This window comes from Rhamphochromis longiceps, linkage group LG11, assembly GCF_057381845.1.
Source record: "Rhamphochromis longiceps isolate RC_006_pf linkage group LG11, R_longiceps_female_GT1.1, whole genome shotgun sequence".
Classification (NCBI taxonomy): Eukaryota; Metazoa; Chordata; class Actinopteri; order Cichliformes; family Cichlidae; genus Rhamphochromis; species Rhamphochromis longiceps.
Genome location: NC_140567.1, coordinates 15010139 through 15034345, shown reverse-complemented (window position 1 = coordinate 15034345; position 24207 = coordinate 15010139). Strand labels below are relative to the sequence as shown.

At 41.3% G+C, this 24207-nt stretch overlaps 3 protein-coding genes across 4 annotated transcripts; 2 read left to right on the top strand and 1 right to left on the bottom strand.

The window, feature by feature from the left end:
* derl1 (derlin 1) lies at positions 1 to 5329 on the bottom strand. Its single transcript, XM_085422460.1, has 8 exons — positions 4995 to 5329; positions 3468 to 3579; positions 3291 to 3355; positions 2628 to 2654; positions 1997 to 2092; positions 1772 to 1824; positions 1544 to 1654; positions 1 to 433 (listed from the first exon to the last, which is right to left on the bottom strand). Exons 1-8 carry the CDS (start codon positions 5145 to 5147, stop codon positions 292 to 294), a joined length of 759 nt encoding a protein of 252 aa, XP_085278586.1. The 5' UTR covers positions 5148 to 5329; the 3' UTR covers positions 1 to 291.
* A 3280-nt stretch (positions 5330 to 8609) lies between these two features.
* Positions 8610 to 19315, top strand: tbc1d31 (TBC1 domain family, member 31). 2 transcript variants are annotated; one of them, XM_085422453.1, is made up of 23 exons: positions 8610 to 9008; positions 10920 to 11060; positions 11260 to 11375; positions 11693 to 11871; positions 12051 to 12202; positions 12285 to 12444; positions 12682 to 12882; positions 13007 to 13180; positions 13268 to 13347; positions 13426 to 13572; positions 14047 to 14180; positions 14429 to 14562; positions 14681 to 14860; positions 14954 to 15186; positions 15304 to 15376; positions 15517 to 15596; positions 15688 to 15823; positions 16422 to 16514; positions 16870 to 16998; positions 17112 to 17267; positions 18014 to 18083; positions 18165 to 18335; positions 18591 to 19315. In XM_085422453.1, the coding sequence occupies exons 1-23, from the start codon at positions 8938 to 8940 to the stop codon at positions 18737 to 18739; spliced, it is 3159 nt and encodes a 1052-aa protein (XP_085278579.1). In that variant the 5' UTR covers positions 8610 to 8937; the 3' UTR covers positions 18740 to 19315. The 2 variants fall into 2 exon arrangements, with proteins under 2 accessions (XP_085278579.1, XP_085278578.1); XM_085422452.1 differs by having other exon boundaries at positions 13253 to 13347.
* Positions 19316 to 19882: 567 nt separating this feature from the next.
* Positions 19883 to 23444, top strand: LOC146658738 (uncharacterized). The gene is made up of 6 exons (XM_085422454.1): positions 19883 to 20416; positions 20497 to 20616; positions 20773 to 20891; positions 21085 to 21252; positions 21864 to 21988; positions 22101 to 23444. The coding sequence occupies exons 1-6, from the start codon at positions 20125 to 20127 to the stop codon at positions 23431 to 23433; spliced, it is 2157 nt and encodes a 718-aa protein (XP_085278580.1). The 5' UTR covers positions 19883 to 20124; the 3' UTR covers positions 23434 to 23444.
* The last annotated feature ends 763 nt before the right edge of the window (positions 23445 to 24207 follow it).

Genomic DNA, 24207 nt, shown 5'->3' with positions numbered 1-24207 from the left:
AAAAAGAGAACAATTTAATTTTCTATCTTCCTAACATGGACACATTTCCAGTAGTAAAAGTAGAGCTGACTTTACTTAGTGAACAGAGCCTACAGCCAGAGTCCAGGTCCTGCTGTGCAGGGCAGTGAAATGCGTGCCTTCTCAAATTTGATCCTGTTGCATCTTCTAAAGTTAACCATGAATTAAATTTAAAGTCTCAAGATTCAACAAGAACAAATTCAATGAAACAAGCGTTTAAATCTGAGAACAGCTGCCCAGCTCTTCTGGCAGCTGAGAGAGTGCAGTTCTCTCTCATTCGCCCCCAAGTCGGAAACCTTGCCCCCAGTTGTGACGTCCTCCGAGTCCCCCTGCATTGTCCTGGGGAGCTTGCCTCCTGGTCGGAGGGACTCCAAATCCGGACACCCCTCCCCTCCTGTTAGGAAAGAACCGGTACCTGCAGAGAGATGTTAAAATGTGATCTCTGAACTCAATCAAGCAACAAAATCTGTTTGGTTTTGGTGAGAAGAATTAGCATTATAAATTTTAAGTGTGACAAAAGCACCCATAGCTACACCACACAAACATATCTGTGTTATCGGTTTTTTGATAATTTGTTGTCTGCCTTGACTTTGTTGTTACATGATTCTGTGGCAGACCCTCAGCCCCTCCACTGGGAAATTAATTTTCAAACATTTGACTCAAATAAGTGATTGGACGGGAAATCAGAGGTAAAATCAACCCTTTTAAAAGACACTTTAGATATCAGTTTGTGTTTGAAATTTTAACCGAGCAACAGAGGGTTTCATAATTGTGGAAATACAACCCTATCATTAAAAATAAACAGTACCCAATTTAAACAGGACCACTCTCCCCTTCGTGGTCATCTCCTCAGGCAGTGCAGCAATGTTTCCAACACCACTGCTGCATTTGAATCATTCTGTGACAGTCTGGCCATTTCCATGTGTGCATGTCTGAATCTCCTTCAGCGTCTCTGAGTCATGCTCACTTGCACATGGTCCGATTAGGACCTTCAGAGAGTGATCTAAATATGGGAGCCTTGCTAGAAGCAGTGCAGCTCTTCTAAAGAGCCAAAACCACAGATGACTTCATGATTGCACCTTGCAAGGACGAGCAACAAACACTTTCAAACCCCATGTCATTACAGTTGTGGTTACCCCTTGTGCTGCTGGTTTGAAAAGACTATATAACTTTGCCTGTTAGTTATCAGTGTGGCCACCAGTGACAATTACAACATGACATTAACTGATAAAACAGTCTTGGAGTTGCAAAGAAGTAAACTGTAAAACTGACTCATTAGGCAGGAATGCACATTTTCTGTAAGAGCCACAATAACTAAGTCTTCTCACAAAGTAAGGCTAAAGCAGCAGATTCTCCAAGTGTACTGAGATAAATGAGAGTTTAAACTCTGGATTGTGACAGGCGATGTGTTAATAAAAAGCTCCATAGTGTTGTTTTAAAGCTGAGTGCACTTCAGTAAATGCAGTGATAACACTTAAACACTAAAACGGCGCTTCTGAAATGCTGCGCGTGCACACAAACGTACAAGAACTCTGGCGTGGAGAGGAAGGCGCGTCCTCCCAGGTCCATGGGGTATTTGAACATGAGGAAGAAGTAGAGATGGCCCACCAGGTTTCCTGTCAGTTCATTCACAAATCTGCACAAGAACAAAGAGAGGAAGATTACTCACAGGAACACCATTACACAGTTAGTACAAGTTATTCCCCAGACTGGAATACAGATTTAAAGGCTTTGATCTAAATTTGTTACTTACGATCCTCCGATGATAAAGTTGAACGCCAGAATGACCCAAGGTAGATAATGAGCCTAGAACAAAGCAGCAGAAAATTGTGTTCATAAAAATCCTGGAATTATTTATGCTGAGTTAGCATAAACCGTCACAGTTACGTCATTGGTATGTGTATTTTATCCTTTCTGATATTTCTGTGAAACGTGAACCTGACAAGAAGATAGAGCATTCAACATTTGATGGGCGTACCTTAAACTGCGTTCCAAACCAGAAGGACACCACGGTGTCTTTGTTGAACTGAGCCCAGATGTACAACACAGACATAATCAGCGGGATCATCAGCAGCTGAAAAGATGAACAAAACCAGCAAGTCACAATCAACATGCCAGGAGTATTTTTACAGTACGTTTGCAAAACATCTAGTTTATGTAAGTCTGATTCATTTTTCTGCACATTGTCATCCCACGACCACCACAAGTTCATTGTCACATACCATCAAACAACACAACAGCCTGGCTCTGTCCAAAGACAGTCAAATCCACTTACCGGTACTAGCACACCTAATAGTTAATGCGCTGCTCTTTAATCTGTGCAATTTTATTTTTTTCCTAATGCAACTTCTTGGCCAGGAGCAGAAAGAAATGGTCTGGATACGCTTTGTGAAATGCCGCATAAATTAGTAAGCTTTAGAGGAGCAGGTGGCAGCGTCTCTGCAGTGTTTATTTTTTTTCTCCAAAATGTAAACCTTTCCTTTTTAAAGTGGGTGTCTTGTGTTATGAAACACTCCTAAGATTTCAAAGGACAGTTGTAAACAAATGCTTTATATAGACGCTACAGCAGTCTACATGCAGAGAGAGAGACAGACGAGGAAGATGCTCACCTGCATGTTTATCAGCAGCCCGGTTATCTGCAGGTTGAGTCAAGGACGACAACAATAGAATCACAGCTGGAGCTGTACAATTAGAACAGCTGGGGACCGGGAGGTTGCCAGTTCAAATCCCCTACACCAGTTTTTGGAAGCTGCCAGTCACCTCTGCCGTTTCCACTTGAGCAAGGCATCTGACCTTGGCATGGGAGACCCCCACTTTTTTTTTTTTAACCGTTCTCACCATTTAGCTGAACTGACAAAGACTGAACATGTTGTTTGGATGAGGTAGAGTTTTGCTGCTTTTCCCATATAAAGGAGAAATGTCTGAGCAGCAAACACCCAATCTGAGCTGAACTCTCACAAGAAGACAGAGAGCTGAGATGTGGGCCTGAGTGTACTGCTGGTGCTGCATGTGACCTAGATTAGGTTTCTCTGCTCTGCAGGGGCAGACTGACACTGGGCCCTGGCACAGAGCCACCCTGACATGGCACACTGCTGCAGCGAACGAGAGAGAGGCAGAGAGAAGATGAAAGAGAAATGCAGGAGGGGTCAGAATGAATGGTAGAGTGGGAAACAGGCTAACAGGGAGGTAGCTGGATGATGAAAGAATGATTTCCTGTTAGGTAGATTAAAATGTGAGATTTTAAAACAGGAATTGCCAGTTTGAAAGGATACAACTATGCAAATCCAGTTGAAGAGAAGCATGAAGATATAGTCTGCAGGCCTGCCATCAAATGACCCTGGTATAAGAAAAAGAAAATCAGGACGAAGATGATGATGATGACACAAATGAAAACAAGATGCTAGAAAGAGCACTGTATGTTTATAAACCGCCTAGGCCGGTGAGCTTACCTGTCTCTAGCCGAGTGGAGTAATGGTAGAGGAAATAAAGGTTGACCAGGTACAGGAAGCCGGTATTAGGGGTTATTGGGAAATAAAGAGTGGCTGTCACTGGTCTCCAGATCTGAAATAAGCAGAAGAGTTATTAACCCAACAGAAAAATCAGTAAGACATCAGCGTCGCTGTGCCTGTTTGCACATCCAGATGTTCACCACCAAGTCTGTAACACATTAAGTCTCATGTGGGTTGCAAATTATTACTTCCTGTGTGGTATTCCTCTGCAGAGTGTGTGTTTCCTCACAGTAATATTTGAAAATTGGTAAAAGAAGTTGAATCAATACCACATTTAAAAAATTAATGGGAATTAATGGTTAAATTCCCATTAATCCGGAGGCAAAAGACAAGATGCAGTTACAATTTAAAGGAGTGTCTGATCATACCATTATCCAGTTTTTGTGCCGTCAAACAAAAAAAAAAAAATCTTATTTTGTTGTTTGGGACTTGACAAAAGGTTAATAACTTTTCAATCAACAGAGTCTCATATTCAATGCTTTCACACAGCTTGCGTGACCATCTTAACTATAACTTGACATTTTATAGGCTCATAAAGATCAGGGGGTTATATATAGTATACTGACTCTGCACTACACTTTTATTTCAGTTTATTTTGCTTTCTTTCATTAGCCATACAATAGGCTGCCTACATAATGAAATTAACTGTGGTTTTAATCAACATGTCCTAAGATTAATAATCCACAGCAAGAAAGTCCAATAATTCCAGAAGGTGCATGGATTGTTCAGTGAAAAGAACCTTATTCCTTCACTTAAGAAAACACAGTAATACCACTGCAAACAAAGTACATAGCAAAGTACTGTATTAATGCTGTAATTATTTATATTTAATATTCTTCAGATTATCCCTTAACTATAGATATGAGATACATTTCGAATTACTGAAGGTGGAAATCATGACATGTCCTTCTAAGTTAAGTACTAGAACTGATATGAAGTGAATTACTTGGTAGCTACTTTTCAGCACTTAAAGTGATCACACTGACCGATTCCCTTTGCCCTGAGCTGTGTTTGATTACTGATTTACACCTATGCCCTAAGCTTGCACGAACCCACTTAGAGGCCTTCACAGTGCCTGAGGGCCTAATTTCATAACATCCCCTGCAATACATGTCTCCACCTTGTGGACGAGAGCGCACTAAAACTAACTTATATTTCCACAACAAATACTTTAAAATAAAACATGTCTATACTTCTCTGGTAATTAAATTATAAAAAATATGTATTTGTTTTCATATTTGGTTTACATTTCAGCGTCACTACATATCCAAGCATTTTGACAACATCCGGAAGTCCCACCCTCCTGCGTCTCGCCCTCTCATTGGTTGCCCCACACTCAGGCCTCCTGAGTTAGCAGTGCTAGCCACCTGCTAACTAACTCCTAGTTTCCAAAAGACAGTAACTCAGCATTTATCCGCTATCTAATCCAACAGACAGACAAGTTACCAAAAACCAAGAAACACTCACATGAAATCTGCTGAAGACCATCTCCGGAAATAGCAAGAGATTCCTGATATCAACCAATCCCAATTTGCCTATAAGGGGAACAGCAATGGAGGCAGCAAACCAGTACCGGGTGATGAAAGGGATGCTTCTGAACCAGTCCCCGATATCTGACATCTTTCCATAGGATTACTGCCAACTTTGAGACCTGAAATAAAATTTCTTCTTTAACAATTCCCTAAAGTCCTTCCCAAATCAGCGACTGCTTCCTGTCTTTATATCACAACTGCTCCACTGTTAAGTTTACATGACGTGGCTAATCACGGTGAGCTAGCTTCAAAATACGATGAAGCCACTGACATCAGAAAGGAAACATCCGGTTTAGCTTTCCAAAGTAAAACCCAATTCGACAACTGTTACCACAGACTGGATGAAACAAAACAAAAAAATTTACTTACTATATGACTATTACTGAACTAGAGACAAATAAAATCAAAAATATAATTTAAATTATTATTATGAGACCGGGCTGGAAAGAACATGTATCCATGTACCATGATGAAGCTCGCATAGCTTATAAATGTTGGGCCATGGCTGGAAGACCTAAACAAGGCCCAGAATTTGAACAGAAAAAATGTGCGAATGCCAGATATAAGTACGCTGTTCGCTTTATAACTAAAAATGAGCAAATGCTGAGAGCAGATTCTTTGGCCAGGAAAATGCTGTGTAATAATACGGCAGATTTTTGGAAAGAGGTGAAAGCTCTTAATAACTGTAAACCATCTCTACCATCAACTGTTGAAGGTGTTTCTGGGGCAGATAACATTGCAGCATTATGGAGACAGCATTACAGTGCGTTGTTTAACTGTATAAAAAGTGATCCATATGAGGACAATCTTGACATGAGTAATGACACAATAAGTGTAAGGACACATGAAGTATATGAAGCCATTCATAGGTTGTCTGATAATAAATCCTCTGGTTTGGATCACATCACTGCAGAACATTTAAAACATGCTAGTTTAAGGCTAGCTCCTCTTTTAGCACTCTGTTTCACTGGGTTTATGATTCATGGCATATTACCAGACTCAATGCTGTGTATTTTACTGGTACCAGTTATGAAAGACAAAGCTGCAAAAGTGAGCTGTTTGGATAATTACAGGCCGATTGCACTAGCCAGTATTTTATCTAAGGTGTTAGAAAGAATCCTGTTTGATAGAGTTAGTGTGTTCATCTCTTCTCTGGATAATCAGTTTGGCTTTAAACCAAAGCACGGCACTGACATGTGCATATGTGCACTCAAGGAAATAGTCAGGTTGTATAGGGCTAAAAATTCATCTGTCCTCATGTCTTTCATTGATGCCTCTAAGGCTTTTGATCGAGTGAACCACAGAAAACTTTTTGATAAATTGAAGACACGGGGAGTTCCTCAATACATCGTGAGGATTCTCTCTTACTGGTACGCTCATCAGAACATGCAGGTTAAATGGGGAAGCAGTATTTCTGCCCCCTTTGGTGTCAGCAATGGTGTCAGACAGGGTGGGATTTTGTCTCCAATTTTATTTAATTTATATGTCGATGATTTGTCCATACAGCTGAGAGCCTGTAACACTGGGTGTATATTAGGTGAAGCACTGATAAATCATCTTATGTATGCAGATGACCTGGTTGTTTTTAGTCCAAGCAGTGCTGGGTTACAGGATCTTCTTAATGTCTGTACTGAATATGGTGTGCAATATGACATTGAGTACAATGCTGCTAAAAGTGCTGTTTTGATATGTAGAACCAAGCAGGATAAACAGCTAAATTTCCCTTTGTTTAAACTGGCACAAAAAACTCTTGAAGTTCATAAAAAGGTGAAATACCTCGGTCACTTTATTACTGAGCAAATGAATGATGATGATGACATATACAGACAACGATGTAAGCTCTATGTGCAGGCAAATACTATTGCACGCAAATTCAGCTTTTGTTCACTTCCAGTTAAAGTGGCTTTGTTTAAAGCGTATTGCACACCGCTATATACTGCCCCCTTGTGGTCATCCTACAAACAATGTAGCATGCAGAAGCTGCATGTTGCATATCGTTAGCTTCATAGCATAAGTGCCTAAGTCATTGACTTAGTCAAATGACTTAGGCAATTATGCTATGAAGCTAACGATATAATGATGCGATGAGAATCCTTTGCAGGATACCTAGAAGTGGTAGTGCCAGTCAGATGTTTGTAGCTGTGGGTGTCTGGACTTTTAAAGCACTTTTAAGAAAGTTAATGTTCAGTTTTAGAGAACGACTGGATGGTTCGAGTAACAGTATAATTTTAGCACTTACAGATCCGACAGTGAGTGGTTCCCGTTACTCATCCAGTCTCAGAAAGCACTGGTTAAAGTGTTTGTGTATTTATTGATTTATTTTAAGTAATTGTGATTTATGCATATTATGGTTTTATATTTTTTACAAATGCTTTATATACTTATTTATATACATATATATTTAATGGTATACCTTGTGTTGTGTGTGTGTGTGTGTGTGGGGGGGGGGGGGGGGAGTTGTGTGTGTGTGTTTCTTGTCTTGTTTTTATGGACATGTAGTCTGCCAATAAAGATTGAATTGAATTGAATTGAATTGAATATTACCAATTAACAAACTACGTTTATCCGAGGCAAATAATGGAAAATTACGCATTTTTGAGCGTACTGGAATGCTTTCATTTTAAAGTTAAACGCTTGTTGCAGAAAACAGCACTTGTGATTGGATACACACATAAAATGAAGAATTTTAGAGAAACCATTCCTGTTCGCGCTGTGTAAACGTGTTACAAAGGTCCTTAGGCAGTATGATCAGTTCGTGGGGTCATTTATAATATTAAGGATGTGCACAGTTGACGATAAAGTGTAAATACATGCCAACCCGTGTGTGCTTGCACATATATTGACCAAATTCGTTTATAAAAAGCTCTTAATTTAACCATTTAAACCGGATGTGTTTTCAGTATCTAACAATATCTTGTTTGCCTTACATTTTATTGCACTTCCTGTGAAATTTGCAAACACGCTCACTTGACCATCCAGAGGCAGCCAGCAACACAAAGAGGCGTGCCGAACGACGCCGTTCTCGCAGCCCCCTGTGGAGATCTAAAAACAGACCACAAGAAGAGAACTGGGCACGAAATAATGCTTTTTAAAAAAGTGGTGGCGATCAGTTAATCGTAATTAATTATCAGTTCAGTTCAGGGTTCAGTTGCTGGAGTTTACCTTTTATCTTTCACTCTGCCTTTAAAGAAGTGGGTGAAGGATTTGGATATTTTACTTACATACTTAAGTATTAGAATGGCTTTTGGAGGTCTGACATATGAGATAAGAAAACCTATGATAATAAAAAGAATAACTGAAAAACTCGGAGCTTTATTGTGTGGATGTAGATGAATGTATGAATAAATATATAAAATAAACAAATATACACTAATACATAAATAAACGTCACGTATTTATTTTTTCAATTTTATTTTTAAATAAAAATTTACTTAATATTCACTTTTTTCTGGGTCTTGTGGAAAAAGAAATCTACAGGGGTGGAAAAAAAACCCTCGCGTTCATGTTCCTTGGCCACGCCTTCTGCCGTATTTCGTCAATTTTGGGCGACAAAATAACTGTTCTTAAACCCAACCAATAAAATAAACAAAACAATAACAAGTGAATACAACCTGTTCGTAGGGGGTCAGCTAAACCTTTAGGGCACTACTTAAATCTGAATTACATTGCTAAGCCTTAATCGAGGGCATTAACGGTTTCTCTCATTACCGCACTTCGTCAATGTTACTCTTTTAAATTTGCCGCTGTTTACCCCGCCTGTAAAAAGATTAGCCGGCTAACCTGCTAGCGGGGAAGCCATGCTATATCATAGTGACATTAAGTTAACTCAAGCGGTGTTTTGTAAATTTACCTCCTGAACTGTGTGGACTTTTTTGAAAATGGAGGTGACGGACATTGGGAACAAAGAGGAGGGTAAAATCTGGCATCGAAAACCAACACCGGGGAAGAGGTAGGTTTAATTTTCACAAAAGTCTTCTTTAGTTTCTCAGACTGTCAGCAGCTGATGCTGCACGGACTCATTTACATGCGGGGCATCTTTATTACACATAGCGCTCTAAGTTGTCAGTCTGTATTCCCGTGATTGCTGTATTTTGGCACTCTTACTTTAAGTATTTTTGCTGTCTGTTGGTATTTACATAACGAATACTGATTCGTTACTACTGTTGTGATGAGTTATTTTATTTACTAATTGCAATCAAAGAATTAGTTATGTTTTACTAGTTCATTAAGGCAGCAGTAATCCTAGAAAACTATGAAACTTTAACTGTAGTTCTAGCAAATCGCAGATTTACAAATGATTTATGTTTGAATGTGAATCAAATTAAAGGAAATTTTGAATAAATAAATGAAAATCTTCTTCACAAGTCTCTGACTGGCTTCATGAATATAAAAATGTTGCGACTAGTGCACTGTGACCTCACCCCAAATTTCACCCCAATCAAACATCCGTGGATGAGACATGGATGAAATTGTCTATGGCAATTATTTATTATTAGTCCTTTATTTATCCAGGTAAAAAATCTCATTGAGATTAAAAATCTCATTTCCAAGAGAGACCTGGCATTTATTTGTTTGCTGTTTAGTTCAGTTTCTTTTGAACATGGAAGCAGTACACAGAAAGTCATGCAAAATACACTGCTTCACTTTGGCTGACTTAGTTGACATATCCAAAAGAGTGGGAAGAAGTGCACACTTATTTAACCCGACTCTTTGCCAGTAAATCCATTATTGTTTATCCTGCCTCTTTATTGATATTAACCTCAATAACAACAATATACATATTTATAATTTCACTTTTACTTGCATTTACATACACTGTGTGAAATACAAAATCCAAATACCTCCAATTTTGGTGTGTTGATTGCAAAATCTGAATAAACCTGGAATTCTAACTAATTAACCAGAGACATTTATTGACATTCAAACATCTCTCTCTTTCTTATACCTAACGAAAACCTTATCTTTATACCTGTTTCTGAACTGCTTTATCTTTGCACATTGCTTCAGTTCTAGTTTCACTCCACACACAGAAACACAAAAATATTTTCTTGTAGTACGCACAGTGACTGTTTTCAAGTTGCAAAAACCTTTAACTCTTTACTCCTTGAAACCCTACTAGGAGTAAAACCTTGGAGGTCTTTTGTTGCTTCCTGTCATATTTGGTTGTAGAACAGAACGAGTGAGTGTGCATCAGAAGTTAAAGAGGGTGGTCTCTGCCTCTGCAGCTGCCCTTGAAAAAAACTGGAAACATCACATGGTCGTCACGCCACATCTTTGACTAACGTGTCATAACTCGTCATTAAGGGTTCATGGGAGGTCGTCAGATGTCATCTTGGGGTTGTTAAATTATGTAGTTAAATTCTTTCTCTTACAGAAAACATGCTTTGAATGTCTCGTGCTAGTTGATCATATTTTGCTGTGAACGAAATTTATGCAAAATTTGTATAATACTTAGTAACAAGCAAATTTTGTTCTTTTCATTTAGGTCGAATCCTTGTTGCTAATCATTCATTTTTAGGTTATTGTTTTTAGAAAATATTAAATAATGCAAGAATGATCTATTCACTCATTTTCTTTCTAACATTCTCTCACACCACCATCAAGGAGCCCAGAGATGAAATTTGATTTCGATTTCAGTTCTTTTATAAAGAATCTGTGCCAGTGAGAAATTGTTCTATTCCTAAGGTAATGTTAACATAGCTCATATCCCACACCTGTGTAAGTAAGACCTCAGGTGGTTAATGCACACAGGTGCAGAGAGATCGTAGTAGATCTTTTCCTAGGTGACCACTAGGGAGCAGCGATGATTCACTCAGACACTATTTTGTCTCTGATGAGGTGCCTTGTTTGCCTTTTTCAGTGTGTTAGTGACTGTGGTCCGCACTGCTCAGCAGGCCAAGACGGTGCGTTTCCTCCACGTGGCCTTCGACACCACTGGTGATTCCTTCCTGGCTGGGGATCACCATGGCAACATTTATGTTTTTGACATCAGTAGAAACAGGTGTGTGGCTATGAGGGACACTTGGTTATTTAGTATATAAATGTACAGAATTCTGTATTGTTTAGGATTTACTTTTATCAACCAGGATTGTTTGATTCATAAATGTTCTTCCTTTGAATTAGAATATTAAATATATTCAGAATGGAGTCTTAAAACCTTTGATGCTTTTGAAATTTATTTGATTTTATTTTATTGATAGATTTCGGCTGGTGCAGAAAACAGGACAGGCGTGCACTTCTTTGGCATTTAGCCTCCGCAGGACTACAGAGTTCCTCGTGGCTTTGGCTGACTACACTATTAAATGCTTCGACAAAGGTACGTCCTCACACATAAAGTGCTGCTTAGTTTTTCATTTGTAGTTCATTGTACGGAATTATTGTAGGGTCTACCGTACAATATAAAGCGCCTTGAGGTGACTGTTGTTGTGATTTGGCGCTATATAAATAAAATTGAATTGTAATTTTATTCTTAACAAAAAAATTTTAAAGGATTTTCTTTATTGTAACCACAGCCAGCCAGCACTCTGCGGGTTTTTTCATTTCTCCCAGTAGCAGCTGGTCATTTTAATCCAAAATGTGTAATTTGGTTCTTCTTTTGAACTACAAATTAACTTGTTCTGGTTAATTACATAGACACTAAGCAGCTGGTGAGTTGGATGCGAGGTCACGAGGGAGCAGTCTCATCAATCTCCGTCCACAGCTCAGGCCGCTATGCAATCACCACATCCTCAGACACAGCGCAGCTCTGGGACCTGGACACGTTCCAAAGGAAGAGAAAGCTCAACATCAGGCAGTCTGTAGGCATACAGAGGGTGAGCATGCAGACATGCTCTGCAAACTATCCATCCATTTTCTTCTGCTTAGGCAATTAATGGTTGCAGGTGAGCTGGAGCTTGTTCTAGGTGCTATAGGTCGAGACGCACTAATTTGATATAAATGAATGGACATCCACACTGTAGACTGACCACGTCAGGTGTTGTTTGCATTGCAGGTGTTTTTCTTGCCTCTCAGCAACACCATCCTCAGCTGTTTCAGTGATGATTCCATCTTTGCGTGGGAGAGTGACACACTTTTCTGCAAATACCAGCTCCCTGTTCCCGATTGTGGACCCAGAATCTTCTACAAGGCCTTTGCTGTCACACGGTGGGTCTCTCATCTCACAGCCACTCATTAACAGCCCCTTACAAAAGTCTCTAACTAATGCATACTTGTGCTGTGTTGGCAGTGACGGTAAGAGCCTTGCAGCAGGTGGGCGCTCCAACCTGCTGCACCTGTGGTGTCTGGACACCAAACAGCTGCTCAGGGTGATTCAGATGCCCACGCAGGTTCGAACTGTCAGACAGCTGGAATTCCTGCCCGACAGCTTCGACGGAGGAGCCAGCCAGGTACAAACAGCACTACCAGAAGGGTTTAGGTTTTTTCCAGTTTTCTTGTTTTCATGTTAAAAATAACGTTCTCAAAAATTATTCCTCAAGTAGATTTTTTTTTAAGATAATCTCATATCTTGTACATTGAAGAGAAAATTAACTGGCATGTAACTAATATGGCTATATGCTGTTAATTTGTACATTTCCTCTGAATTTCTCAGTTTCCTTTTTGGTTATAATTTTGATGTCTTATAGACACTGGGTGTGTTGAGCCAGGATGGTGTGATGCGGTTCATCCACATTCACACATGCAAGCTTCTCTTTCACGTGGGTTCCCATGATGAATCCATCACTACAGTGGCAGTAAGCCCTAACGGCCGACACATTGTGGCGATCATGGATAATGGAAGCGTCAATATCTACAGCGTCCAGAGTCTCACGCAGGAATTAAACAAGGTGACAAGCAAGAATGTGATGAATAGGGTTCATACCAAAAGTTACCACATGTCTTGATTGGAAATTTTGTGTGTGTGCGCGTGTGTGTGTTTGATTGTTTGTTTTACCCTGGCACTCTCCACAGCCGCCTCCCTCTCAGGTGGCAGTAGTCTCTGGTGGTGAAGCTGATCAGGACTTTTCAAACCTAAAGGTCAAGGTAAGGTCAGAGGCTGTTCAAAGACCAACCAAGAGTTCAGGCAGACGCACACAAGTGAAGACCCTTAGACCTCCTGCTGGGACTACAGCTGAGGATAAAGAGGTAAACTGCTAGAACACACATCATTTTGTGGATGTAATGACTGTGTAAGCTAAAGGGTTGTTTTGAATTTAGTTTCTTTGTGAACAGAATGAACTTCCAGCTGGTTTAAATAAGAAGAGACTGGTGGCTCTGCTAAAGGCATTTGGAGAATACCCAGCTAAATACAGGTAAACACAACTTTCACCAGGAAGATTTAGGCATGCATGTAGAAAAATAATAAGTAATTTTCTATATTTGCATTGCAGAATGTTTGTGTGGCGGTCCTTGCTGTGCCTGCCAGAGAATCATGCAGCATACAGCAGTCTGACAGACAAAGGCCTACATTCAGCCTTCCTCACTCTGCATGAGAAATACCCCATCAAAAGTCACAAACTGCTGAGAGGACTGCAGAGGTGCTCACACTCACGCATATAATCCAATTCAATGCAGTGTTAATTATTTAGAACCAGGTCACAACAACAGTCACCTCGAGGCGCTTTATTTTGGAGGGTAAAGATAGAGTACCTATTTGAAAGAAACCTTAACAATCACGCAAACACTTGGCGACAATGGGAAGGAAAAACTCCCATCCTCCGCAACCTGTTGGGGGTGAGGGGAAAGAAAAGAGAGTGCGAGACAGGACAAAAAGGCAAATCAAAAACTTACACAAGTGTTGGTGTCTCTCAGTCCATCTTGACCCAGTTTTACTGTCAAGAAAACTATAGAAGACTCGATGTTGAAACCTTAACAGGAACTTTTCCTCCGTGTGTAAAAGGGCACTAATGGGTTAACTCAAGAACCACCACCGCCAGATTTGTATGTTTAATGAGCATACAGCATAGTTGGACCCAAAAACATTGTGACTGCTTGTTTTGTCTTCTTCACAGGGTGTTGTCTGCTTTAGCTCACTGGGCAGCCATCTTTGGAGAGGTGGAATACCTTCCTCTGGTAGCTTTTCCTTTTGTCAAGCTCTTCCAGAACAATCCGATGCTCTGCTTCGAAGTGGTGGCCACTGTCATAGGTATTTTCTTACAGAGCTCCATCATCGCTGTGTGTTTTTGCAATATTACATCGGCAAACATTTGAAAACTTGATCAGTCTGAGAATGGTACTGCTACAAGCATGAGGTCAAAATACACTGCTGCTTAGAGTGTACAGACACTTCTGATTGCTATATAAATTTGATCCAAATGCAAAAGTCCTCTTTTCTTTTAGTCAACCTGAACCTTTCACAGGAATCTCTGCTGATTCAGTTGTTTGGTTGTGCAGTGAACTGGTGCCAGCACTGGTTTGAGTATTTCCCCAACCCTCCACTGAATATCCTGAACATGGCAGAGAATGTCCTGGCTCATCATGACAAGGAGCTGCTGCAGCACCTGGTGGACTGTGGCGTTACTTCGCAGGTAACAGAAGCTGCAGAACCACAGAGAGGCTGTCAGATAATGTGCCATAAAATTGCACGCGCTCAGTGGGATCACACGTTCTCTGCACTTTTATGACACTTCTCCCCGCTTGCTCTAGCTCTTCGTGTGGCCCCTGCTGGAGACCTTCTTCTCAGAGGTTCTGACTCGGGATGAGTGGCTGAAACTGTTTGACAACATTTTCTCCAACCATCCATCATTTCTGCTGATGGCCTGTGTGGCTTACATCATCTGTTGCCGTGAGCCTCTCCTCCTCTGCTCACAGAAGCAAGACTTTGAGGTACTTTTCCCATCATTTTTTCTCATCTAATCTAATCCAGGAGAACACAAATTTTGACACATAATGAACTTTTCTGTCTCTCCTCTTCTGTAGTATTTCTTCCACCATCGTAACAACCTGGATGTTGGAGCAATGGTAAAGGAGGCCTACCGACTCATGAGCAGCACACCAGCTGACATCCATCCCAGGGCCATGCTCTCTGACTTTACACCACTGACCAAAGGCCAGTACCCTGTGTTCAATCATTACCCAGAATTCATAGTGGAATACCAAAGCAGGGAGAAGGAGAAGATACGACTGCAGGAGATGGAGTATCTCAGAGAGAGGTGAGATTAAAACAAAACAATAATAAAGAAAGAAAAAAAAAGTTTTTTGTAATAGTAAATATTAAAACTTAATATAAGGAGGGAGGAAGAAGGCATAACATGTAAGTGTGTGTTCAGGCAGGAGGTGTCAGCAATGCGTGCAGATTTTTTACGTCGCCAGGCTGAAGAGGAGGCCTTTTATGCACAACAGGTAGATTAATTTTTCCGAATTCTGAAAGGAGTATATTACTGTAATCCTCAGACTGTGCGGCGTTCAACACAAACAAACACTTAAAATAAAGTGGAAATAAAGGGAATCAGTTTTTACTGTTTTAATTGAATCTGTTTTAGGAGCTGCTGCAGAAAGCAGAAGAACAGCGCAGAAACATTCTGTCACAGGAAGAGGAGAGACTGACACAGCAGAGGGCAAAGTACACGTTGCACCTTTGAAAATGAAGTATGACTTAAATGAATGACGGGAGTTCAGAGAATGGGTTGGTGACACTGTGCTGTGTTGTTCAGGTTGGCCGCCATGAAGAGAGAGCTCAAGGTGAAGGAGTTAGAGCTGCTGGACACAACCAGAAGACGCTTTCTCAAACACCAGCAGGACCTGAGAGCCTCACAGATACAAAGACTAGACCAGGAGATCAGCAGGAAGGTAAATGCAGCAAGTTACACATAAAACATATATACTGGTAGATTTCAAGTTTCAATGATTTATCTCTTCTGTGTATTGTGGATGGTAATGTTTAGCACGTGGCAGCACGGTGGCACAGTGGTTAGCACTGTTGCTGCACAGCAAGAAGGTCCTGAGTTCAATCCCACCATCAGGCCAGCAGGGTCTTTCTGTGTGGAGTTTGCATGTTCTCCTCGTGTTTGCGTGGGTTCTCCCCAGGTACTCCGGCTTCCTCCCACAGTCCAAGTTAATTGATAAATCCAAATTGTTAATTGATAAATCCAAATTGCCCATAGGTGTGTTAGCCCTGTGACAGACTGGTGACCTGTCCAGGGTGTACCCCGCCTCTCGCCCTATGACAGCTGGGATAGGCTCCAGCACCCCCCGCGACCCTGAAAAGGATAAGCGGATGGATGGATGTTAATGTTTAGATGTGTATGTGTACACTTCACTATGTTAGTAATCTGGTTCATATAGTGGAAGTTTAGCACATTATAAATCCTGTAATGGACCGGAACACCAAAATGACTCAGTGTATTGTCACAGAGATTTATGTGCTTGTTGATATTTTGTGCTGCAGATGACTCTTTATGACCAGGAGACAGCTGCAGCAGTCCAGGATCTCGAGGTCAGACAGATGGAGATGGAGGTTCAAAGGAAACAACTTGAACAGGTGACAAACACCCTCCTGACTCCCTACCAGCCTCACCTCCTTCACTCTGCACTTCTTCCCTTTGTGTTAGTACATTTCTTTCCAATAGTGACTCTCATTAACCTGGAAAACAATTTCTAAGTAAAATGTGTTTCACGAACCAAGTTTTGGTTATAGCCAAAACAGTTACAGCTTCCAGTTAAATGCTCAATTAAGATCACTCAAGCATGAGACCTGTTACGCTTTGGGTAAAGTCTTGTGAAATGTGGTTTCACAGATGTTTATATAATTCCCAGCACTGTGACTGTTATTAAAAGTTCCACTGTCTAATCAGTTTTGCTGCTTTTCTTTCATGGTTTTTCCACCACTGTCCCAGCGTTTGTTGAAAGAGCAGGAGCGTGCAGGACGAGAGGACGAGGAGCAAGTGGAGAGGAGAACGAGGCCGGCGGAAAGAGAGGGAAAGAGTTGCACAGAGCTGCTGCGTAACGCTGAGGAAGACATGCAGGCTAGTTACAAATTCCAGTGTAATTGTCAAACATGAAGTTGTGTGTCCATCTGGCTTTTCAACAGGAGCAGTAGAGTCACCTAAATCATATTTCTCCACAAACACACACACAGAGCCGGGAGGAGTTCCTCGGAGGGGCACGTCAGCTGGGCCTGGAGTCAGACTGGAGGGAGGTGAGGGAACGCCTGCAGCAGGCGGACTCTGGGCAGGACAGGACGAGAGAGGGACTGACAGAGACGGACACTGTGGGAGATGTGGCAGGAAGGAAGGTGAGAACAACATGCAGAGCTGGCAAAAATACAGACATTCTGCATTTAAGAAGTACATACACTTGTGTTACAAACTTGAGTAAAACTTGAAGTACTGATTAATGGGGGAGGGGCGGCATGGGGTGTACTAGACCATATTTATTTCAAGGCTTTTGTTTTTCAGATTTATAGAGAAATAAAATATTTTGTTTTAGATTATAATTCTATAAAGTAAAATAAAAAAAAACATAAAATAAAAATAAAAGATTTTTATAAAGCCCGATAAAATGTACATATACCAGTAAAAAGCCACTGACCTTGGGCTGTTAGGCTGGACACTGAATTATTATTAAAAACATCATAACAACGACTTGGTATCACAGCACAGGGCACACGAGCACACACCAAATCTATCCAGTCTCTTTTTGCCTCCTAATGTCAGAAAGTCCCCCCTTCAAGAAAATAGAGTAATGGGAATTTTATTTTATGCCTTAGTTTAGATTGCATGTATGCTTTATTTGACATTACTGTACTTGAGAGTGCTTATATATTATTTATAACCAGTGGAATTCTTGATTACTAAAATAACTGTTTGCTGCAGCCCTGATTTTTATTATGTGTCGGCTTGAAAAGTGACAGAATATATGAGTTTTTATTGGGCTTAGACCTTAAGACAAATCTTTGTGATCCCAGTTTATTGTTATCATCATCATCTGATGTAATGTGAGCATTGTTCATTTAAAGAATGACTGCTTGTTAATTTGCAGTGGGATGAGGTGATGACTCTCAGAGCTCTGCTACAGGATCATCACCAACCATGCCCTTCAGCATTTACAGGTATTACCGCCTCACTGCCACACACAGACACACACACAGTCTATTATTCAGACTCATCTCAGTGTATTTATTGTTTATCAGATGGTGAGGGGCAGACGAGGATAAGGTCACCGTGTTTGAGTAGAGACCCTCTACACAGACACGGTGCCGTCACTCCTGTCAGGACTAACTCCTTCACCACTGCGAGACCAGCAGGAAGTCAGGTGTTGTGTCTGAACAGCAGCTCACCCTCAGAGAGCACCTCCACCAACTGTAAGTCCTTGTTATCACCATGTTTTTTAAAAATTAAGTGGCAAAATGTATTTCCCCATCGGTTTACCAAAGCTGGGTAGTATTTCAAGTAATGATCTATTGTAACCACCGCACGATTATAATCTGATTATAATAATCTGTTACTAATCTGTCAAGTGTTGGAGCACAACTACAAACTGTGAAGCTGCCTTCCTTCTTTCCTCCTTTGTCAAATGTGTTTTTGTATCAGTAATCCTTTCTTTCTTTTCCTGTCAGTCTCACTGGACCGAGGTCGGGCCCAGCTGGACAGCAGTGAGAGAGAACTGCTGAAGGAAATCAGAGAACTGAGACAGAAGCTGGCAGCAAGAGCCAAAGAGGGCAGCTCTGCCTCCTCACAGTCTGTCCACACACTGTCCTCCCAGTGACCACAACTCCCTCAAACTCTGGCTTCACAGAGTCACAGAAACATATTCTTATCTCGAGACCTCTGGAACAGACGGACAGTGAATCAGACCGATGAGCTAACTGCTTCCAAAGAATGTTTTTGCCATCCATCCCTCCACCTTAAAGTACAAATGCAGTCAAACAGCTTCCACTCTTCATCCTCATGAAAACTCATGTTTTAGCAAAACACAAGTCGAGAACAGAAACAGTTTATTTCAGTTTCTGGCTTTGTTTGTGCTTCATGTCATGTGCACATTGTTGCTCGCATCAACCTGTAATGTTTGGGTGGTTCTCTCAAAAACCAGCTTTGACTATTTTTCTTTAAGCAGTGTGTAAGACCATCTGACATACTCTCGGTACTGTGTGTAACGGACTCACACGCTTCTTCTGCAGAGTCCATAGTGAAGAATAAACTGTTTAAATTTGCTGTCATGTTTTTAACAGATGTGCAGTTCTTACATGAGTCCTTTTTTACTTTAATGTATTTTGTATTTGCTTTATTTAAAATCTATTTGCATAAAAACATTTAAAAATCTGCATTGATCTTTGTGTCATTATGACTTTCTTTTTCAGAGTCATGTATTTTTAAAAAACAAACTTTAATTTAAATATCTGCAGTCACACTTTTCTGTATTCAGAATGCATTTAGGTTGGGTTATATTTAGATGAGAGGATTTATGATTTGATTAGAGTTAGAGATTAGACTCTACCAAAGCAGAAGTGCAAAAACACTGACCTATGGGCCTCTTCTCACTGTCTGGGTGTGGCATTAACTGTCATCACTTTTGGTCTTGTGAGCATCCAGGTGTTATTTGACATGAGCTGAACTGGCAGCGATCTCCATTCCTGTCACTCACTGCCTTCTATCTCTCCACCCATGTTTTATCTGTGCTCACCTGCTCTGCATCACTCTGTCACAGGCCATGGGAAGGAAACTGCAAAGCATGCACTGCCCTGTTGTCACTGCCAAAGTTAATTAACAAACAAAAGCACAAACAGGGAGGTATTGGAGCCACAGAATCACATCTAAAAGCAGAATTTCTTTGAATGATGTCTCAAATTTTACAGGCTAATATTTTTATTCTATCTTTGCATCATTTCCTGTAAATTTCTTTATCTTTACCTTCACAGTTACACACTTGAAGGTCACTGTCTTACACCCACAGTCTGACTGACTCACTTTTCACCTGTCACTTCTCATTATGTTTTAGGAAACCATCTTGCCCTCAGCAGGGGTGGATCTACCTTTCTCTCTTTACCTGTCTGCATGTCTGAATCAGTAGATCTCTCTTAGAGAAACTGATTTCCAGAGCTGTAACGTCAGCATGCTAACTTTTCTCTAACCTGAAAATAAGGCTTTGTATCCATGGATGCCTCCAACAGTGTGTCTGCGCTGTGGTACAGGACGTCCAAGCCGCTGGGGAAGGTAAGGCGACGTCTCCAAGACCTCCGCATCCCTTCCTCCTCCTATGATTTCATATCTAGCAGCTCCACAGTGGACCTGAGCCACAACGAGAGCGCTCGTCTTGCAGCGGACTGTCTGCTCAGCCGGGGCTTGGAGGATTACCACGAGGTGTTGAGAGCAGAGGGAGAAGTGGACTTTCTGTCAGAGCCAGAGAAGAATTACATCCTGAAGAATGGGAGGGATAGTCACACAGGTTAGAAATATTTCCGTGCATCTTTAATGTTCCCATTATCCCAGGTTGAGTTGCTTTAAATGGTTTTCTGTCTCATGCAGATGATCCTAGTGAGCAGCATGATGATGGCAAAGAGTTGGAGAGTTTATCTGCTGGCTCAAACTCTCCCACACAGTGCTCTGAAGTGTCAGCAGACAGTGACTGTACTCTGGCAGAGTCAGGTCAGTGTCAGCTGAAAGGTACTAATGGAGTACTAAATATTTTGTAAAAGTGTTTAAATCCTCTGTAGGTCAGTGCACATTTTGGGGGCAATGTATTTTTGAGCTTTCTGTTGCAATTCACTGCTGTTTATAGTTTTCTTTTGCTCCTTTTCATAGACGTGAAATCGAGCGGTCCTGTGTTGGTTAAACAGATGATTCAAGTTTTCTTCCCCTCAGACTGCAGAGCAGCTGGCATGAAAGACCTGGTTAGGCAGTTCATCAGAAAGGCTAAACTGGTATGCCTGGATGTGTCTGTGTGTTTCTTTGTGTATGTTTGTACATGTAAAAAGGAATATAGCATGCATACCCGCGCATGTGAAATAAAAACCCAGTGCTGGATCTTGTGAGCTGAGGCAGTGTGAGTGATCTCTGTGACTGCAGGTGTTTGGTAAAGTGATTCCTCAGTAACTCATAACCACGTGTCTATAGGCCCTGGCTATAGTGGTGGACAGCTTCAGTGACGTGGAGCTGCTTTGCGATCTTCTGGAGGCGAGCAAGAAGAGAAACGTGTCTGTACATCTGTTGTTGGACCAGCTGAACCTGAACCTGTTTGTTAGCATGTGGCAGGACCTCAAACTCGACAGTAAAAACTTTCCTGTGAGTCCATTCGTCATTCTCTTTCTCACTACCTTCAAATTGCAGCACTCTTCTGAAGAAATCAAGAGTAAAAACGTTAAGTATCCATATACATGCTTTATATCTTGTTCTTTTTTTTATCTTGTAACCATGCAACCTTAAATCAAGCCTGCCAGAGAACCACAGTATCTCTGATGCAACAGTACAGCACAAGCAAACACTGTACATGGAAAGCACCTTCACCGAGCTCTATATGATGACCATGCTGTTTTCTTTTTTGTCTGATGTGATGTTTTCTTCTTTCATGAGCCAGCATTTGATCTTTAAGGGACTTTTCCTAAAACACGCTGCTGCCACTGGATCATGTAACAAAAATGGCTGATGCCCATCCCTGTTGTTCTGGGATGGGCATTTTAACTCAGTAATCTGTAGTCTAGGCAGGTACCACAATTATCACTTCCAAATTAGGATTTGTTTTCTTAGCCCTGGAAGTTGCTGCTTAAAAGACTGCTTATGACAATCAGTAAACAAATGATATGTTTGTCAAGATAAACATCTACATCCATCAATGATACAGCAATAAAAATACAAATGATACAGTTTGTGTTAAATAATTGTGTGTGTGTGCACAGAAACTGTCAGTACACAGCGTCTATGGACAGACCTACTGTGCAAAGACAGGCAGGAAGCTGAAAGGTCAGATTGCAGAGAGTTTTATCATCAGTGACTGGACTGAAGTGCTGACTGGTTCATACAGGTATAAACATGCAGGAACATCATCATTATCAACAATTTTTGTATGTATTCTCTTAAATTTTCTGTTGTACAATTAGTAACCGTGTGTGTGTGTGATCGTGTGATCCCTTCAGCTTCTCCTGGTTGTCCTGGCAGGTCCATCGGAGTCTTGCTGTTCTGTTAAAGGGCAGCGCAGTCACATGTTTCCTGCAGGAATTTCACAGGCTGCACTCCAGCTCCAAACCCGTCACCGGCTTTGTCACCTTTATCACTGTGCCCCACACTCTTTGCCGACACGCCACATCACATGCGGCTCTTCATAGCGATACTGGTATCAGTAAGCAGACATCAAACCAGACAGGTCTTCAGTGGGACTGGAATAAAGATGCTGAAAACACTCAGACAAAAGCAGCTGGGACAGTTCTACATAAACCCCAGAGCCCAGCACTGGTGAGCAGCCGGGGGGATAACCAACCTCAGCACAGAGCAGACACTGGTACACAAATCCAAAGAAAACCTCTGCAGCTGTACCCGAAGCCTTTGATTCAACCAGAAATGGAGTGTGAGGTGCAGAGTAAATCTGTGGAAAAGCCCAAATATACAATGGAATCTGGACACACAAGGCATAATGAAAAAGAGAAGAGCGAATACCAGATTCAGAGCCACCTAAACCTGCCTGATCATACCCACTACATCAGCACTACAGCTGAAAAGAATGCAGCGATTCAAGAGTCAGACCCTCTGCACACTGTGTCCCCGACACACAGACAGCACAGGACTGTACTCTGTGAAACACCTTTGAAGAATTCAAATCTTGATCCTGCAGACGTGGCTACCGAAGGGCTCTTCTTTCAGCAGAGGAACAGAAACACAAACCCTCTGAGGACTGCTGCAGACCTGAACACACAGAGAGGACAGCGGAGCTCCTCACACAGTTTCAAACCCAAACCGGAACTTCAACATGATAATCCCAAACTCCACCCTCCTCCTACAACACAACACAAACAAGCAAACACCACTCATCAGTTTCTTTTTACACCTCTAAGAGGACACACACCTGGTGTGCAAACCAAATTCTCCTTTCTAGAAACCAGGAGGCAGGCTCAGCCACAGAGGTACTACCAGCCCCAGCTCCAACCACAAACTATCAAAGAGCTTCCAGCTTCAACAGGAGCTCATCTTAGGCCTCAGCTTCAGAAAGACCCAAAGCTCTTTCTTCCAGGTACAGCAGCCCAGATTAATCTTCAGTCCCACGCTTTCCAGCAGCCTAATCCCCTTTGGAGGCTCAACTGGAGCCCCCAGAATCATCCTATGGAGCGTCACAGCTCCTTCAGGACCCCCCATAGGATGGGACAGATGGCTGGCTGGGGGCCTTTACAGAGCAGCATGAATACACCACTGAGAAGAAGCAAGAGTATGAACGAGAGACAGACAGCAGGGTTCAGTCTAAACAGAACGTTTAGCTAACTCTATATTGGTCACATTTATCCACCCACAGACACACAGGAGCTGCAGCTATAAAAACAACACAATATCCTCATAAGTTTCACTGAGCTTGGGTGATATTTTAATGTAAACCTCTTGAAATTATACTAGACCAAGAGATGAGCTTATTATTGCTACAAGTCCAGCAGCTGTATCTGCGTATTTTTGTTAAAATAAAATATAACTTCATGACAACGTGTAATCTGTTACATGTCTTTAATCCTGAAAGGTGTGTTAAAGTAGAACATTTGGGGTAATTTTACAGCCGCTACACACACTCACGAAAGTGCTTTCTGTTATTAAACATCTGCTAAGGTTGATGTTGAGTGGAGCGATGTGAGGAGTTAATCTGTTGCCACTAACGTGAAGAGAACAAACAACAAGCCTACACTGTCCTGAGAGATTTTATTATCTGCATAATGCTCAGAACAGCTTGTCTGATACAAACAGCATCTGAAACAGACTTTTTTTTATCAGAAATATAGAAATACTGTGTTTAAACTAACAACCACAAGCAACATGTGAAGCAGAACATGAAGCAGTTAAAATAATTCACTTTGTTTCATGGTTTAATGCAAAAAAGAGTCACTGCTGTATAGTTATTGAAATAGTGATGGCTTAGTCACTATGCTCTTTGTCTGAACCATCTTCAGCTGGTTCTTCACTTCCTTCCTGTCTGTGTTCACCTTTGTAAACAGTCAACACTGCAGCATGAGGATATTGTGTTTCATGCTGCTGCCCGTCAGTCTCTAACAC

Excerpts from the sequence above, each read along its gene's own strand:
- derl1 (XM_085422460.1), bottom strand. The coding sequence starts at position 5,147 with ATGTCAGATATCGGGGACTGGTTCAGAAGCATCCCTTTCATCACCCGG. Across the intron at positions 3,580-4,994 it reads TGGTCTTCAGCAGATTTCAT|ATCTGGAGACCAGTGACAGC; the intron begins GTGAGTGTTTCT and ends TGCTTATTTCAG. Across the intron at positions 1,825-1,996 it reads GGTTTGGAACGCAGTTTAAG|GCTCATTATCTACCTTGGGT; the intron begins GTACGCCCATCA and ends GCTTTGTTCTAG.
- tbc1d31 (XM_085422452.1), top strand. The coding sequence starts at position 8,938 with ATGGAGGTGACGGACATTGGGAACAAAGAGGAGGGTAAAATCTGGCAT. Across the intron at positions 15,597-15,687 it reads CTGACACAGCAGAGGGCAAA|GTTGGCCGCCATGAAGAGAG; the intron begins GTACACGTTGCA and ends TGTGTTGTTCAG. Across the intron at positions 17,268-18,013 it reads GAGATGTGGCAGGAAGGAAG|TGGGATGAGGTGATGACTCT; the intron begins GTGAGAACAACA and ends GTTAATTTGCAG.
- LOC146658738 (XM_085422454.1), top strand. The coding sequence starts at position 20,125 with ATGGATGCCTCCAACAGTGTGTCTGCGCTGTGGTACAGGACGTCCAAG. Across the intron at positions 20,617-20,772 it reads CTGTACTCTGGCAGAGTCAG|ACGTGAAATCGAGCGGTCCT; the intron begins GTCAGTGTCAGC and ends TCCTTTTCATAG. Across the intron at positions 21,253-21,863 it reads TCGACAGTAAAAACTTTCCT|AAACTGTCAGTACACAGCGT; the intron begins GTGAGTCCATTC and ends GTGTGTGCACAG.